At 41.6% G+C, this 14,197-nt stretch overlaps 1 protein-coding gene across 1 annotated transcript in view; it reads right to left on the bottom strand.

Annotated features, from left to right (window-relative positions):
- The window catches only part of LOC311015917 (uncharacterized protein), a 546,979-nt gene that overhangs the window by 129,116 nt on the left and 403,666 nt on the right, over window positions 1-14,197 (bottom strand). Inside the window, exons 22-23 of the mRNA XM_084013359.1 lie at window positions 13,403-13,576; window positions 11,481-11,654 (exon numbers count right to left, since the gene is read on the bottom strand). Of these exons, the coding sequence (XP_083869485.1) occupies window positions 11,481-11,654; window positions 13,403-13,576 (348 nt within the window). The remainder of the gene's footprint in view (window positions 1-11,480; window positions 11,655-13,402; window positions 13,577-14,197) is intronic.

Here is a 14,197-nt window from a genome sequence, read left to right as displayed (position 1 = left end):
TTTCTCCGAGGTTTATTCCACTAAGTATTCTCGATCTGCAGAGGAGGTTCACCCCTGCCTTCTGATGCAAAGATTCAGAATCAGCAGGAACGACCATGAGTCCAACAACAATCTCCCTTTTAAGGAGGAGGAACCAAAGGACGGATCATGTCCTATCTTACAAAGACCAGATGTACAGGCAAGGTCAAGAATTACAGAACACAGGCGTCATAGTCCTGAAATTATCTTATGTCAATGTGGCACTCATGTTCATATCATCTACAAACAGGCATTCATTTTCGTCATAGCATAACAGTCAGATGAGGAGATGCGGATCGAGTCAGCCTGACAAATATTCTGATTATAAAGTACAAACATCCAAAATTCCCATTACAGTAGACAACCAGAGAACCTAAACATTGAAGTTGTGTGCAGCCTATTAGGAGAAATATGAAGTTCTTCATGTTGAATCCTTCTCTTCTTTCCACCATGTTAAATCTGTTAAAATCCTCTTACTGCTCTGCAGACAGTCAGCCAGCTCCTCCTCCTTCATTCTCCTCAGGAAGTGCACTGTGATCTTCTGTAACGCCTCTCTGCTCCTCCTCTGCTCTTCATCCTCTACGTCCAACAACTCCTCGTCCTCACTCTCTAAGCATTCTGGGTAATCTGGACTCAGGACCTTCTGGATCTTCTTCAGCTCGTTCTTCACAAAAGTGCTGATGTTCTCCTCCAGCAGCTGGAACAGAAGGATAAACTGAACATGAACTCTAAAGAACCCAACATGGGATTCATGTGTGGGTCTGAGCAGCATGGAGACCACTAGAACCTGTTCAGCATTGAATCTGTAGTTGATGTGGTTAATAGTGAAAGGTGAGCTTGTACATGTACTCACCATAAATATGGAGTCCAGGTGTGTTTGATGCTGCTGGGTCAACGGAACCTCTGAGATCTGCTGAACTCTGTGAAGAAAACCAAGTTTAAAGAGTCACTAAACCACAGACTGGAGATCAGAAGTGGACTTGGGGACTACAGTTTTGAATCCTCAGGTTCGGCATTTTGCCGTCTTGGATTCTTGGAGCGATCTGATGAACACTAGCAGCAGAGCGGCACCCAGAGCAGCAACCTAACTGGATCTGGATCCATCTGGATTCTGGTGTGAAGCTTCATAATTCAAGGTGAACTTTACAGCTTAGTGTTAAAGTCATCTTAGTAGATAACTGCATTGGTAGTGTGGTAGAGACCTGTCAATCAGCAGGTAAGCCCCGCCCCCTAAAGCATCCCCTGTTTCTGGTCTGTTGGACTCTAAATGGACCTGTCAATCAGCAGGTAAGCCCCGCCCCCTAAAGCCTCCCCTGCTTTCTGGTCCGTTGGACTCTAAATGGACCATAATGTACTAAATAAACATCATGCTGGATTGAAGAAGACTTGAAACTAGAGATTGAGACCATAAACTCATGTTTACAATGTTTACTGAGATAATACATCAAGAGAGAAGTAGGACCATTTTCTCATAGACTTCTATACAACCAGAGAGGAGTCGCCCCCTGGTGGCCAGCAGAGAGAAGTAGGACCATTTTCTCATAGACTTCCATGCAATCAGACAGTGTTGGGAGTAACGCGTTACAACTTTTGTAAACTTTTGCAAAAAGTAATGCATTCCTGTAATGTATTACTTTTTGCTGTAACGCGGTAATGTAAGGCATTACAAAAAACAATTGGTAATATTTTACTCGGTACAAATCTCAGTAACACGCGTTACAATGCATTTTAAACCCGAAATCGATTGGTGTGTTGTTTTTATATAAATTCGTCATCACTGCAAGATCCGCAGAGGAGAAAAAAATCAAATGTTTACTTCCTCTTACTGCTAGCGATTGAGGAAAAGATGACGGCAGCAGCAGAGTCGGACTGTACATACGCTCATTATTTTCAATACATAAGAGACAAGGATACGAAGGACATTATACGTTGCGTTCACATGGGCGAGCTTTATACGATCTTAAACCCATCAAAATCCGTATCAAATTCATGTGTACAGGATAAGAAACGTGTAGGGATAGGATTTCTGAAGCCGATTGCAACCCCTGGCTTGAGTCGTTTATCTGACTTGTGCCGCCTTATGAACGAGATCGAAACGTGTTTGTGTCCTGTGTATGCGCGAGAATTTTCGCCGGGGATTTCACCACGTGGTAATTCTAACCAACTAGGGCAACGTTGAGGGGAGTGTCTTATGTCCGCACTTATTTGAGACCATCTGCACAGAAAAGCATGCGGAGGGAGGTACCCTGGAGATCTCGCGAGTTTTTTAAGTCATGTGACATGTCGCAAAGGGAAGTTATCGCCAGCATTTGTGACGTTTTTTTTCCCAGAATTCCTGGTTTTGCGAGGCAAATGCATGCGCATGCATGATTGGAAACGTGCCTATTAGTAATATTGTTGCCGGAACAGTCAAACGATACCATGGCTTCGAAGAAATCAACAACTAATTTTCCTTAACGCCATCTTTGTCTGTATGCTGCCAAATAGTTTGTTATTGTTTTTAAGTAGCCGTGTACCGGAAGTAGTTCTAACACCGTCTTGTAGAAAGCGCTACAGCGCCATCTAGCGAAGCGGAGTCAGCCAGGTCACTGACCATTGTTGGAATTATTCAACTGATTGTTAAGTAAATAAAGGGATAGAAATGTAAAAAGGGTTTTGTATCTTGTCATGACATTTTTTTTTACAATCTACAGTAGTAGGCTCTAGCTCTATTGATTTCAATATGAATACCTAAAGTTACAGTATTTCTGTTATAAAATGTATTGCACCATGAGCCATAACTGCGACATTATATTGTACTTGTGTTAGCCTTAAGCCTAGCTCAGTCATTGTGCCATACCACATCACCTCCTGCTGTGTAATGAGCTGCATTGAACACAAGAAGATCTATTGAGAACACCAAATCCATATTTTCTTTTATTTTGGCAAAAATTAATGCAAAAGTAATGTAAAAGTAGTGTAATGCCTTACAATTCAAAGACAGCAATATTGTAATGTAACTAATTACTTTGAAATGACAGTAACAAGTAATAAATAATGCATTACGCTTTTGAAGTAACTTGCCCAACAGTGCAATCAGAGGAGTCGCCCCCTGGTGGCCAGCAGTGACAATGACAGTGGAGCTGGAAATTCCATCTAGATTCAAACCAGTAGAGGGCATATTTGTACATGCATATTTTATATTTAAATACTTTGCACTTAAATGTCAAGATCTGGACCTGAATCCACCAACAATTTAAGATTCTCACTCGTTAAGCTCTTCATTTATGGAGCGAAGCCTGCGAGCTAGTTCAGGCAGACAACTCGAGCTGCACGGTCATACTCATGTGACATACCTCATACTCCAATAATATTCTTCCTTCACATCCTCCCTATTTGGCGGATCATTTAAGCTATGCCACTTCCCATCCCCCCCTTTTGGTTGTCAGTGCCTCTGCTGCCACGTAGGTTTGCAGTCTGCTTGTTGCTGTCTATATCACCGCTAATGCGATTGCTAGCTTACCTCTCTCTCTTGATCGCTACGTCTCTCGCCGTTTCGGATTCGATGATTCTTGGTCCTCAGGGGAAGAACTGTGTTTTATCACCGATACTCATGCCGTGTACACACTACACCTTTCTGTTGACGGCCTGTTGATGGACCAGGGAAGGCGTGTCTGGTTCATGGGGGAGTTGCCTTAGCGGAAGCAGCCATCAGCCATTAAAATGGCTTCCCGCTAGCCGGCTTATTCAGGCTACTTCTGTCTTCTTTATTATTATAGTGCAAAATAGATGCTGTTATAGCTAGAAAAGGGCTGCTACGTGTTTTAGTAATTCAGTCCCTGTATATTTACACAGGGACTGGTCATAAAGAATCGGTCTGTTCCCAAACGCAATTATTTACCATTCCTCCATGTTTTGTTTTCATAGGCATGTGCTTTCCCCGATCATACCAAAACGGCAGTTTTATTTAAGAATTTGTCTATTGATGGCAGATGAGATGATTTTAATCCAGGTTACAAAGCTCTGTCAAAGCAACCTAATATGCTTCATTTATTACCTTATCACTGGCTTAGTGCGATGTATCAGGTCGATGCCAGAGCCAGAAATAGTAGGATATATGATAGTTTTACCTCATCTAAGTAAGCCCGATAGGTGTTGCCACTGGGAAATACTATATAAAAAATAAATAAATAAATAATTAAACAAATAAATGAACACAAAATTATCGATTTTAGCATCTCTCGATTCTCTATCCCAAGTATAAACAGTTTAATTCCTCTAGAGCCATTTCCATTGTTGTTGCAAATTATCATTGCTAAGAATAAAACTGCTTTCTGCTCCTTTTCTTCCATGACCAAATTCCTGAATCATCGGTCCTCAATCCATCGGTTGACTCTCCTCTTCATCACAGATGACTGCAAACCCAAATAAGAGATCCTGGTGTCCTCCAAGCTTGGAGATCTCTGTTTGAGCTGCAGCCTTCCACCCGTACACTATTCCCCTCACTGCATAGGAACCGGTGGAGCCACAACAGCAGCCCTCCACATGCCAACCTAATCTTAAATCCCTGGGCTGCCGATCATCATCTGCTTTCTATTGCTACGTCAAACTCCATAAGAAAGAAATATTAGCCTCTCAAAAGGTTTTCTCCTCACTGTCTCTTTAAGGGTTGATTCTTTATTTATTATTTTTTAGTTTAATCTCAGTTAAAAAGGATTTAATTGGTCCTTTCTGTTAGAGCTTCAGTGAAACACGACACTGTTTCTCTCATATCATCGTGGCTCAGAAGACCTAACAGGTTGCAGGATTCAGGGCTGGTGGACTCGGAGTTATTGTTTAAGGGGCTAGTCTAGACCTGGTTCATCCTGTAAGGAGAGTTCAGTTTAATTTCTTACCTTCCATCAGCAGCTTGTTCAGCTTTAAAAACAACAGGACGATCCATAGAGTGGTCACTCTTTATGGACACACAGCTGGGTCCAGGTCCAGGTCCAAGGGAGTCTGGTCTCTGCTGCTGCATCCTGATACAATAAATACAATTTAAGGAAATACTTTCCCAAGATTCTCACTAGTTAAGCTTCATTCATCACAATATAAGCCACAACACGAAATTATCAAAAAACCTTATTATTACAATATGTTTGGCAGTTCAGACCATCACATTATTCATTCAGCAGACTTGACTTAATGTTGATGGACGCTGTGTTTTTGTGGTTCAAGAGACCAACAGAGAATCTGAATTTCCCAGTTAAACTTTCATTCCTTTCATTCAATATTTGAAGCTGATCAGCTGAAGTGTCAGCAGGTTACAGTGTTGGTCCAGGTGTATGTCAGGTTAATATTTAATCCGAATGGCTTTTTATTTGACTTATCATCAACATTTACTGCTTCTTCTTCTCAGACAACTAAAAGTACAGAGGTCAATTAAAGCTTCTAGTCTCAGTGATTGTTCACCAAAGTGAAAACAAATGGATTCAACAGGAGAGTCGACACTAGATTCAGATCATCCCCTACATGGACTACAAAGGTCTGGACCAAGACCTGATTCTTCACCTCAGGACAGTCAGATAATAAAAAGGTTCAATTTTAAACTCAATAAAGCGGTCTAGTTAATATTATGTATATTTATGTTGTTGAGTGAGAATCATGATGGTGGAGTGATCTGAGTCCTGGACACTTCGAGATCCTCGTCTCACCTCTGAGCTTCGGTCTGGCTGTCATGTCCCCCATCCTGAGTGGTTTTAGAGGGAAGGACTCCATCCTCTCGGTCCTCACACTGATTCATAGCAGAGTCTCCACCTGCTGGCAGAGACGCACACTGTCACTACGGCAACACTGACAACAGAGAGGCAAAGTCCCGCCCCTTCCTGTGTCGCCAATGAGATGTCATTTCTAAACGGTGAGACCAAGGGTGCAGTCGAATAGTCAAAAAATAAGGTCCTAACTCCTATTCCTAACTCCTATTCCTTGACCTTGACCTTGGGAAAAACGTCACGGGGTTAAGGAAAGACAATAGAAGAACTCCAAAGGATTTAGGAAAAGTTGACCGCGGTGCTCAGAGAATCCGACCGGACTTTCACTAAGCTACGTCATTATAATGCTGCTGATGATTGACAGCTGATGATCGACAACGGTGATTGACGTGTGTCTGTGCTGGAGAAACTACAATAATGGACTACAAAAAATGCGTCATCCACTTCTCCCCATATTGTTGGTTTTATAAACAGCTGGTTCACTGACGGCTTCAGGTCCAGCAGCTCCTCCTTCCTGTTTGACCGTTTGCTGTATTTACATTTCATTTGTGGTTTTAGTTTAGTTTTTGTCAAACATTTGTAGAGAGGAAGAATATTCGACTGCAGCCCAATAATGTTTTAGTCCCGTTTAAGTTGCTGAGTCCAGACGACATGAGTTGAATCTCAAAGGCTTTCAGGACACAGGACGACATTACTCTACAAAACCAACGTTAGCTTTAAACGACAAAAATAAGGTTAGCTTTAGACAACAAAACCAACGTTAGCTTTAGACAACAAAACCAACGTTAGCTTTAGACAACAAAACCAACATTAGCTTTAGACAACAAAACCAATGTTAGCTTTAGACAACAAAACCAACGTTAGCTTTAGACAACAAAACCAACGTTAGCTTTAGACAACAAAACCAAGGTTAGCTTTAGACAACAAAAACAAGGTTAGCTTTAGACAACAAAACCAACGTTAGCTTTAGACAACAAAACCAACGTTAGCTTTAGACAACAAAACCAACGTTAGCTTTAGACAACAAAACCAAGGTTAGCTTTAGACAACAAAACCAATGTTAGCTTTAGACAACAAAAACAAGGTTAGCTTTAGACAACAAAACCAAGGTTAGCTTTAGACAACAAAACCAACGTTAGCTTTAGACAACAAAACCAAGGTTAGCTTTAGACAACAAAACCAAGGTTAGCTTTAGACAACAAAATACTACATAGAAAAAATAAAATACTACATAGAAATAGTACATAATGTTGTTTAATGGTTAGAACGTTCTTTTAAAGGACCTTTTTATCCATTCTAACTGACCATGCTGACTTCAACTAGCATCGCTAATAAACATTTACAAAATCTTGAAAAACCAAAACCCTGGAGGCAATGCCCTTCGGACTTATTGAAGTTACTCCCTGTTTTCCATAAATCAGATTGACTTTTTAGACATCGGGAACCCTTTATTTAATTGCAAATGTCAGCAGTTACCAAGTGTGTCGTACTGGTACGACATAAAGGAGATTTTTTTCCGTGTTTTATCCCGTTGTTGACACGGAGCCATGTTTAACTTTGTCTTTTAACTAACGGATCCATATCGCCCAATCAACATGAAGTGAGGTGGACTACGAGTACCATGAGCAGAGGACCTTATCAAGGACTACCCTGCAACTATTATCTTCATTGATCATAAATCAAAGCTGATGATTAGCTATTCAGTTTATTATGTCAAGTTGGTGGTGGACTTTGTTTGGACCGAAATATGCATCATAGAAACAGAGTTTGAATAATTGATAGTTAGAATGACTCAACTTCAATTATTGCATTAAAAACTGAATTTGTCTTACATGTCTTACATTCTCTTACAGTTTATTACATGTACGTCTGTAGTATGTTCTGTTTTGAAACTAGTTTTCACAGTAAAAATACTAGTAAATATGAAAGTTCTGCTTTGTTATTAGCTGAATGTTCTTAAAGTATCCACAGTAAAAGTACACAGAGCAGTGTTGTACTATAATACATGATTATTATGATTATTCTTACTGATGCATTCAGGTGGAAGCTGTATTTTACAGCTTCAAAACTTTTACTCCAGTAAAGACTGAACATTTACACTCTTGTATGTTTGAAATATCAGAAACTGTCACTTACCAAACTGTTCACACGAAGGAGAGATGACGGGACGATGTGTAGCAGATCTCATACACCAGGAAGTAACCAGGGATCAGAGTCCATTCATCACCATGATCCGGGCCATTTATATGGTATAAAGCACCTTGAATTCAAGTTGCATAACAGAACAATAAAACAATTCAGTTAAGGTTAAACCATTTAAAAGCAACAGAAATACAGACAAGAAGTCCACAAGATAAAAAAGGGGGATGAGAACAGTAAAAATATATAAAAAGTAAGAAAATACAAACAGAATAACAGTAAAAACATTCTGAACAGAAATGTTCTCAGAGCAGATTTAAGAGATTGTAATGTGGAGGAAAACCTCAGCTTTTCTGGAAGTTTATTCCAGACATGAAGCTGAAAACTAAGAAGCTGCCTCTCCAGGCTTTGTTCTGACTCTGGAGACAGGAAGCAGACCAGCACCTGAAGACCTGAGGGGTCCGCCCGGTAGTGATGTCCAAATGAAGCTTCGTGAAGCATTTTCTTTATGGAAAATAGCAATGGAAATATATCGGCCTTCAACCCTTTGTTGAACAGAGAGCGCCATCTATTGGGCTCAGAAAATAAAGAAAATGCTTCACAAAGCTTCATTTGGACATCACTACCGCCCGGTATATAACACAGGAGATCCGTTAAGTGCTTTATAAACAAAGAAAATCATAAATACATCCTAAATTAGTTGTGGAATCCATTTCTGTAGCTTTATAATTTTTTTCAAATATTTAATCTGACAGGACCCAACCACCTTACAAAGTATACCATATTTCTTTCTCTGCCATTTTTTTTTTACTTCTGATGCCCATGGTTTACAGATTCATTATTAATTGTCATTCTGAAATTAGTAGTGCTTAGTAATTGTTCATATATTGAGTATAAACAGTCTCACAACTGTTATCACAGAAAATTATTATTGGGGGGGCAATGAGGGGGTCTGATTGTTTATAGGAGGTGCTAGTGAATTCTGACACCAACAAATAATACCATAATAGATATAGATGTGCTGTTCCCGTGGCCGTGCTGATACACTACATATTGTCGAATGCATGTTACTAAACATTTATCATAAAACAAACACTCCTCTAAACTCCTCCTCCTCACTCTCCACTCCTGTCTTCCTCTCCTCTAAACTCCTCCTCCTCACTCTCCACTCCTGTCTTCCTCTCGGTTAAGCTCCTCCTCCTCACTCCCCACTCCTGTCTTCCTCTCCTCTTCCTCCCTTCTTGTCCTCTAAACTCTGCTTCACTCGCTCTCCAATGCTGTCTCTCTCTTCTCCTCTCCCCTCCTCCTCCTTTCTCTGTTCTCCTCACCTACTACCGCCCCTTCGTCATCCTCACTTTCATCCTCATCCTCCAAGTCCGTCATCACTCTGTCCTGCGTCCTAAATCACCACCACCATCGTCCACTCTTATTTGCTTTTTTTTCCACCAATCGGTCCATTTCGCTCTGTTGACACAATCGCTAACTAGCCGCTATGCATCAACCACCGCTAACGTGAACGTCAAATTCAGCCTGCCGTCTGCGTGCAAACCAGCCAATCAAATCGCACGACACAGGAAAAAAAAACCCAATCACCATAGGAACGTAATAAACAATATTTCTTCAGATGATTGATTGTTAATGTCTCAGTGTCTTAATTTGTTCTATATTTGTTATAGTTTTTAATCCATAAATATTTTGAGGGGAGGGGGGGCAAAAGGGGGGGCGCAGCCTTTGACAGGAGGGTCTTGAGACCCTGCTTGCCCCCCCCCCCCCCCGCGCCGTCATTGCTCTGGTTCCTCCACATAGTCTGGTCTGGTCTCTGGACTAATGTGAGCTACTATTGTAGACCTCTAGGGGACCACAGACCCAGGAGACAACATCTGGTTCCTCCATTTAGGATTCAGGGACGTCAGGACGACAGGAGGACGATCTCAACGCTGAGACGCTTTAGAGACACAGAGGAATTTATCTCTTGAGTTGAAATATTTAAACTCACACAAACACGACTCCGTTGCCGTCCGGCAGGAATTGCCGTCCGGCAGGAATTGCCGTCCGTTTGCATCTCTGCGTTGACTTTGTGTGTAATTGAGTGTGAAAATGTGGCGTTTGGTGTGAACACAACACGACATCTTTACAGCCACGAAGAAACAAACGCTACATCCTGATAGAAACGTGATCATCGGATTTCAGTCATGAACACGTTCAAATCTGGAGCAGCTGAGTTACTGAAGACATACTCACACTTCCTCAGACCAGGTCTCAGTCTCTGCTGTCCCCCATGGTCCACCCTGCAGGAAGACATTCAAACACCTTGTGACAGTTTGACCACTGTCCCTGGCTGTTTAACTGCCTATCAATAGCGCGCATTGATAGATAGTGTAGGAACAGAAAACCTCAGAGCATAAAGTATATTCAAGCTCTGTATTCAAGCGACAAACAATCTCTCCCTCTCACCATGGCTCGGTACTGCAGACTAAAAGAGTCAGGGTGGGGGTGAGGGCTGTAAATATGGTGTCAGGAAACACCTGCTGCCACTTATTGGCCCAATTTGGGCCAAACCATTTTCCCTTGTGTCAAAGGAGGACACTGGACATTGACATTGGACATTAATGAGCGACAGGCCTAAATACACTAGTGAAAATCCCTAATCTACAAAATGAAATTAACTTTAGCATGCTGTACTTTTGATGAGTTTTATTCATGGTTGACTTGCAAAATGCCACAGTGTTATAATCCCCCTGTTGATTGGGCCTGTCTAGTGGGAGGGGCCATGGGGTATAAAAGGGGTGAGCTGCTGTCCTTCGGACAGGCTGCTGTATGCTGTTGCCAGAAGAGGTTGTCTGTGTTGAGCAGGGTGCTCAGCTCTCCACGAGATGCTAAATATCTACTGAGGTGATTATTCCATTATGTTGTAAATTATGGTTAAATGCATTCAGTAATTGAGTTTAATTTGCATTTATTGTGCTAATAGATTATTTGATTTATTGACATTGATTATTTGAAGTACCGGTATTTGATTTTGAATATGCTTGATTTATTATAGAGAATATTTGATTATTGATTATTTGAATTGATTGAATTATTTGATTTTGGAATTGGTTTTGAATATGTTTTATTTTAATATTTTCAGATATTTGGGTGTTGGCCTCCTCTGTATGTTTTGGCACTTATCTGACACTTTGGGGGAACAACTGTGTGCCTTGCCATCCTTTGGGTTTGAAAGTCCGGTGTATTGAGGTTACATTACCTTCACCCGAGGCGGGGTGCAACACACCTCAATCAGGTCCACCAGTAAACATGAACCCCAGTTCCTCAGTCAGAGACGGAGACACAGTCTGGAGCTGTTGTCCATCTGTCCTCACCTGAGTGTCCAGTCTGATGTCTGTCCATCTGTCCTCACCTGAGAGTCCAGTCTGATGTCTGTCCATCTGTCCTCACCTGAGAGTCCAGTCTGATGTCTGTCCATCTGTCCTCACCCGACTGTCCAGTCTGATGTCTGCCCATCTGTCCTCACCTGAGAGTGTCCAGTCTGATGTCAGTCCACCTGTCCTCACCTCAGAGTGTCCAGTCTGATGTCTGTCCATCTGTCCTCACCTGAGAGTGTCCAGTCTCCAGTGTGGACCCTCCAGTCCAGCAGACAGCAGCTTGACTCCTGAGTCTCCTGGATGATTGTAGCTCAGGTCCAGCTGTCTCAGATAGGAGGGGTTGGAGTCCAGAGCTGAGGCCAGAGAAGAACAGCCGTCCTCTGTGATGAGACAACCTGACAGACTGAAGACACACACTACTGTCACTTCTGGGGACTTTACATAGACTTATGTCCATTTGTCCACTTTTTAAAATGAGAAAAAGTGATATTTGTCCTTTGCTGTGTTGATGTTGTACTGGGTGGGATAAGCGTGGCTGAGTGATGGACAGAGATGGACAGAGGAGGAAGTTAAAAGAAAGAAAAGAGACGAGCTGAAATGATTGAGGGAGAAATTGAAGCGTTAGAAAAGAGAAGAAACAACAGTTGAAACAGTATATGTGGTCTGTCTTCAGACCTGGTGTGCCAACAAAGATCTGGTATTGATTTTAAACCATCTAGCAAAGAAAAAAGGCTGTTATTCAATAACATTTCAACACTGTTTATAGTTTTCATATTGAACTGGAGGAATTATGAATAACAAGTACTCTGATAATAACAGTAAAATACAAAACACAGCTTTGAAAATGTGCTTCTTAAGAGTCTCAGAACATATGAGGCATTCAGGTGTTCAACTGCCAGTTGGAAGAAAAGAGTCTGTCTTGATTCAAAGCTCTGTTCTCACTGTCAGCGTTCCTCTTTGAGAGCAGCCGTGTGAACTTATCTATCGGCTCTAGATCTCACCGACCTGACTGACGTTTATCACCTCCACTCTCTGATCCATCTGTCAGCTGTCAGTGAGTCTCGTCAGTTGTCACCATAGAAACGTCACTCACAGAAACTCCAGTTTGCACAGATTTGATTAAGTTCAGAGTTAACGTTTCACCCCGTTGCATTACTGGGTAATTACGTGTTTGTGAGTAGCAACCAGTGAGATGATTTAGCCTCCAACCATCTGAACCAGTGTAGTGATGCTAACGCTGCAGCAGTAAAATGGAAACGCTCCATCATCATTTAATAATTCTCAATGATCTATCAGTTATGGGTCTGGGTCCAGATAGGACGGGGTCTGGGTCTGGATCTGGGCCAAGCTCCACCTCTTAGTGACCCTTGCTATAGAGCCTTTACAGTCATTGTCATCATAAATGTGTGTGCACATGTTGGTGTTAAAATGGCGTTTTGTCTCCGCCGTCCAGACGAGTTAGAAGCTTTAAACTTTGAATTAAAACTGTCAGCAGCATCAAAATGTCTGGTTGGTTCATGTTCAGTTGTCAGAGTTGATATTCCAATCAGGCATCAACCTCTGGTTCAGAAAAGTGAAGTCAAGCCTGAAGGTCCTTAAAGCTGCATTCTCTCTGCTGGCCACTAGGGGGTGTTTTCATGTATAATATGTCTTCATTGCATCTGCATAGCTTTGAGTCTGCATGTGGGTCCTCCCTGCTGCTTCAGCCACCGTGACAAGAATATTAGTTCATTTCATATAAAACTCAATAAACTCAACTGTATAGAAAGTGGTTCAAACTGGCTCCACCTTGACAGCAGAGACAGTCTGGTGTTGTAGTTCAGGCTCACATGTTCATGGAGTGACGTTCACAAACGTAGACTGACGTTTGCAACAGCATTTATAAACACCAGGTGGATTTATAAAACTATTAAAACATCGAACGGCGGGGAAAAGATAAACAAGAGGTTTGGTTTTGACAAAAGTTTTGTTTTGTTCTTTTGCTGGCAAGTCGTTAGCAGCAGAAAACAGTATTTCATCAGTCATGTAAACAGATTAGTAGCAAACGTGTCTTTTTAGGAATACGTGAATATAAATAACTGAATATTTGGTGCATGTAAACACATCATTGAAAGCTTCATAGGTAAACTTCTCAAAGTAGTTGAATCTGACCTGAGAGTTTCCAGTCGACAGTGTGGACTCTCCAGGCCAGCAGACAGCAGCTTCACTCCTGAATCCTGCAGGTCGTTGTTACTCAGGTCCAGGTCTCTTAGACTGGAGGACTGGGAGCTGAGAACTGAGGACAGACCTTCACAGCTTCTCTCTGAGAGGTTACAGCCACTGAGTCTGAAGAGGAACCAGAAATTAGTGATGAAACAATTATAAACAACTGTTCATCACCTCAGGCTCTAACTGACATTTTTGTCATAATTAAGTTATTCACATATTCTTATCGTATGACAACTTAGTAACATTATGTGAGGTGTTTTATTTAGGAAACAAAAAGGTTCTATTTCCAAAGTCAAACCACCTTGGTTCTCTAAGGTTCTACTTGTGAGCCAATCAGCAGGTCAAATGCACACAGGAAGACCAATCGGGTTCTGCTTCTTTGTCATGTTGCTGTGGTTGCTCAGTGGCAGCAGCAACAAGGAGCAGAGGAAATGTCACGCCAACGCAACGCTTAGAAGAAACCTCAAGATCAAGCCTTGTGAAAGACAGCAGGACAAACACCAGACTAGTTCAGTCTTGCAAATAAGTTTATTTTCATTGTTAGCTACCATGCTAGCCAGCTAACACTGGCTTTCTACGGTTAGTACGGCAACATTAGGAATATATAGGAAGCTAGCATTATCTGATTTGCATTAGCATATGAAGCTAGGATATGGCAGCTATAATTATAGCTAGCTATAATATTAGAAAGCTTGCATTGTCTGGGTAGAATGATCATATGAAGCTAGCATAAGCTGG

Source organism: Eutrigla gurnardus (assembly GCF_963514095.1).
Source record: "Eutrigla gurnardus genome assembly, chromosome: 7".
Lineage (NCBI taxonomy): Eukaryota > Metazoa > Chordata > Actinopteri > Perciformes > Triglidae > Eutrigla > Eutrigla gurnardus.
This window is presented reverse-complemented; position numbering and strand designations above follow the sequence as displayed.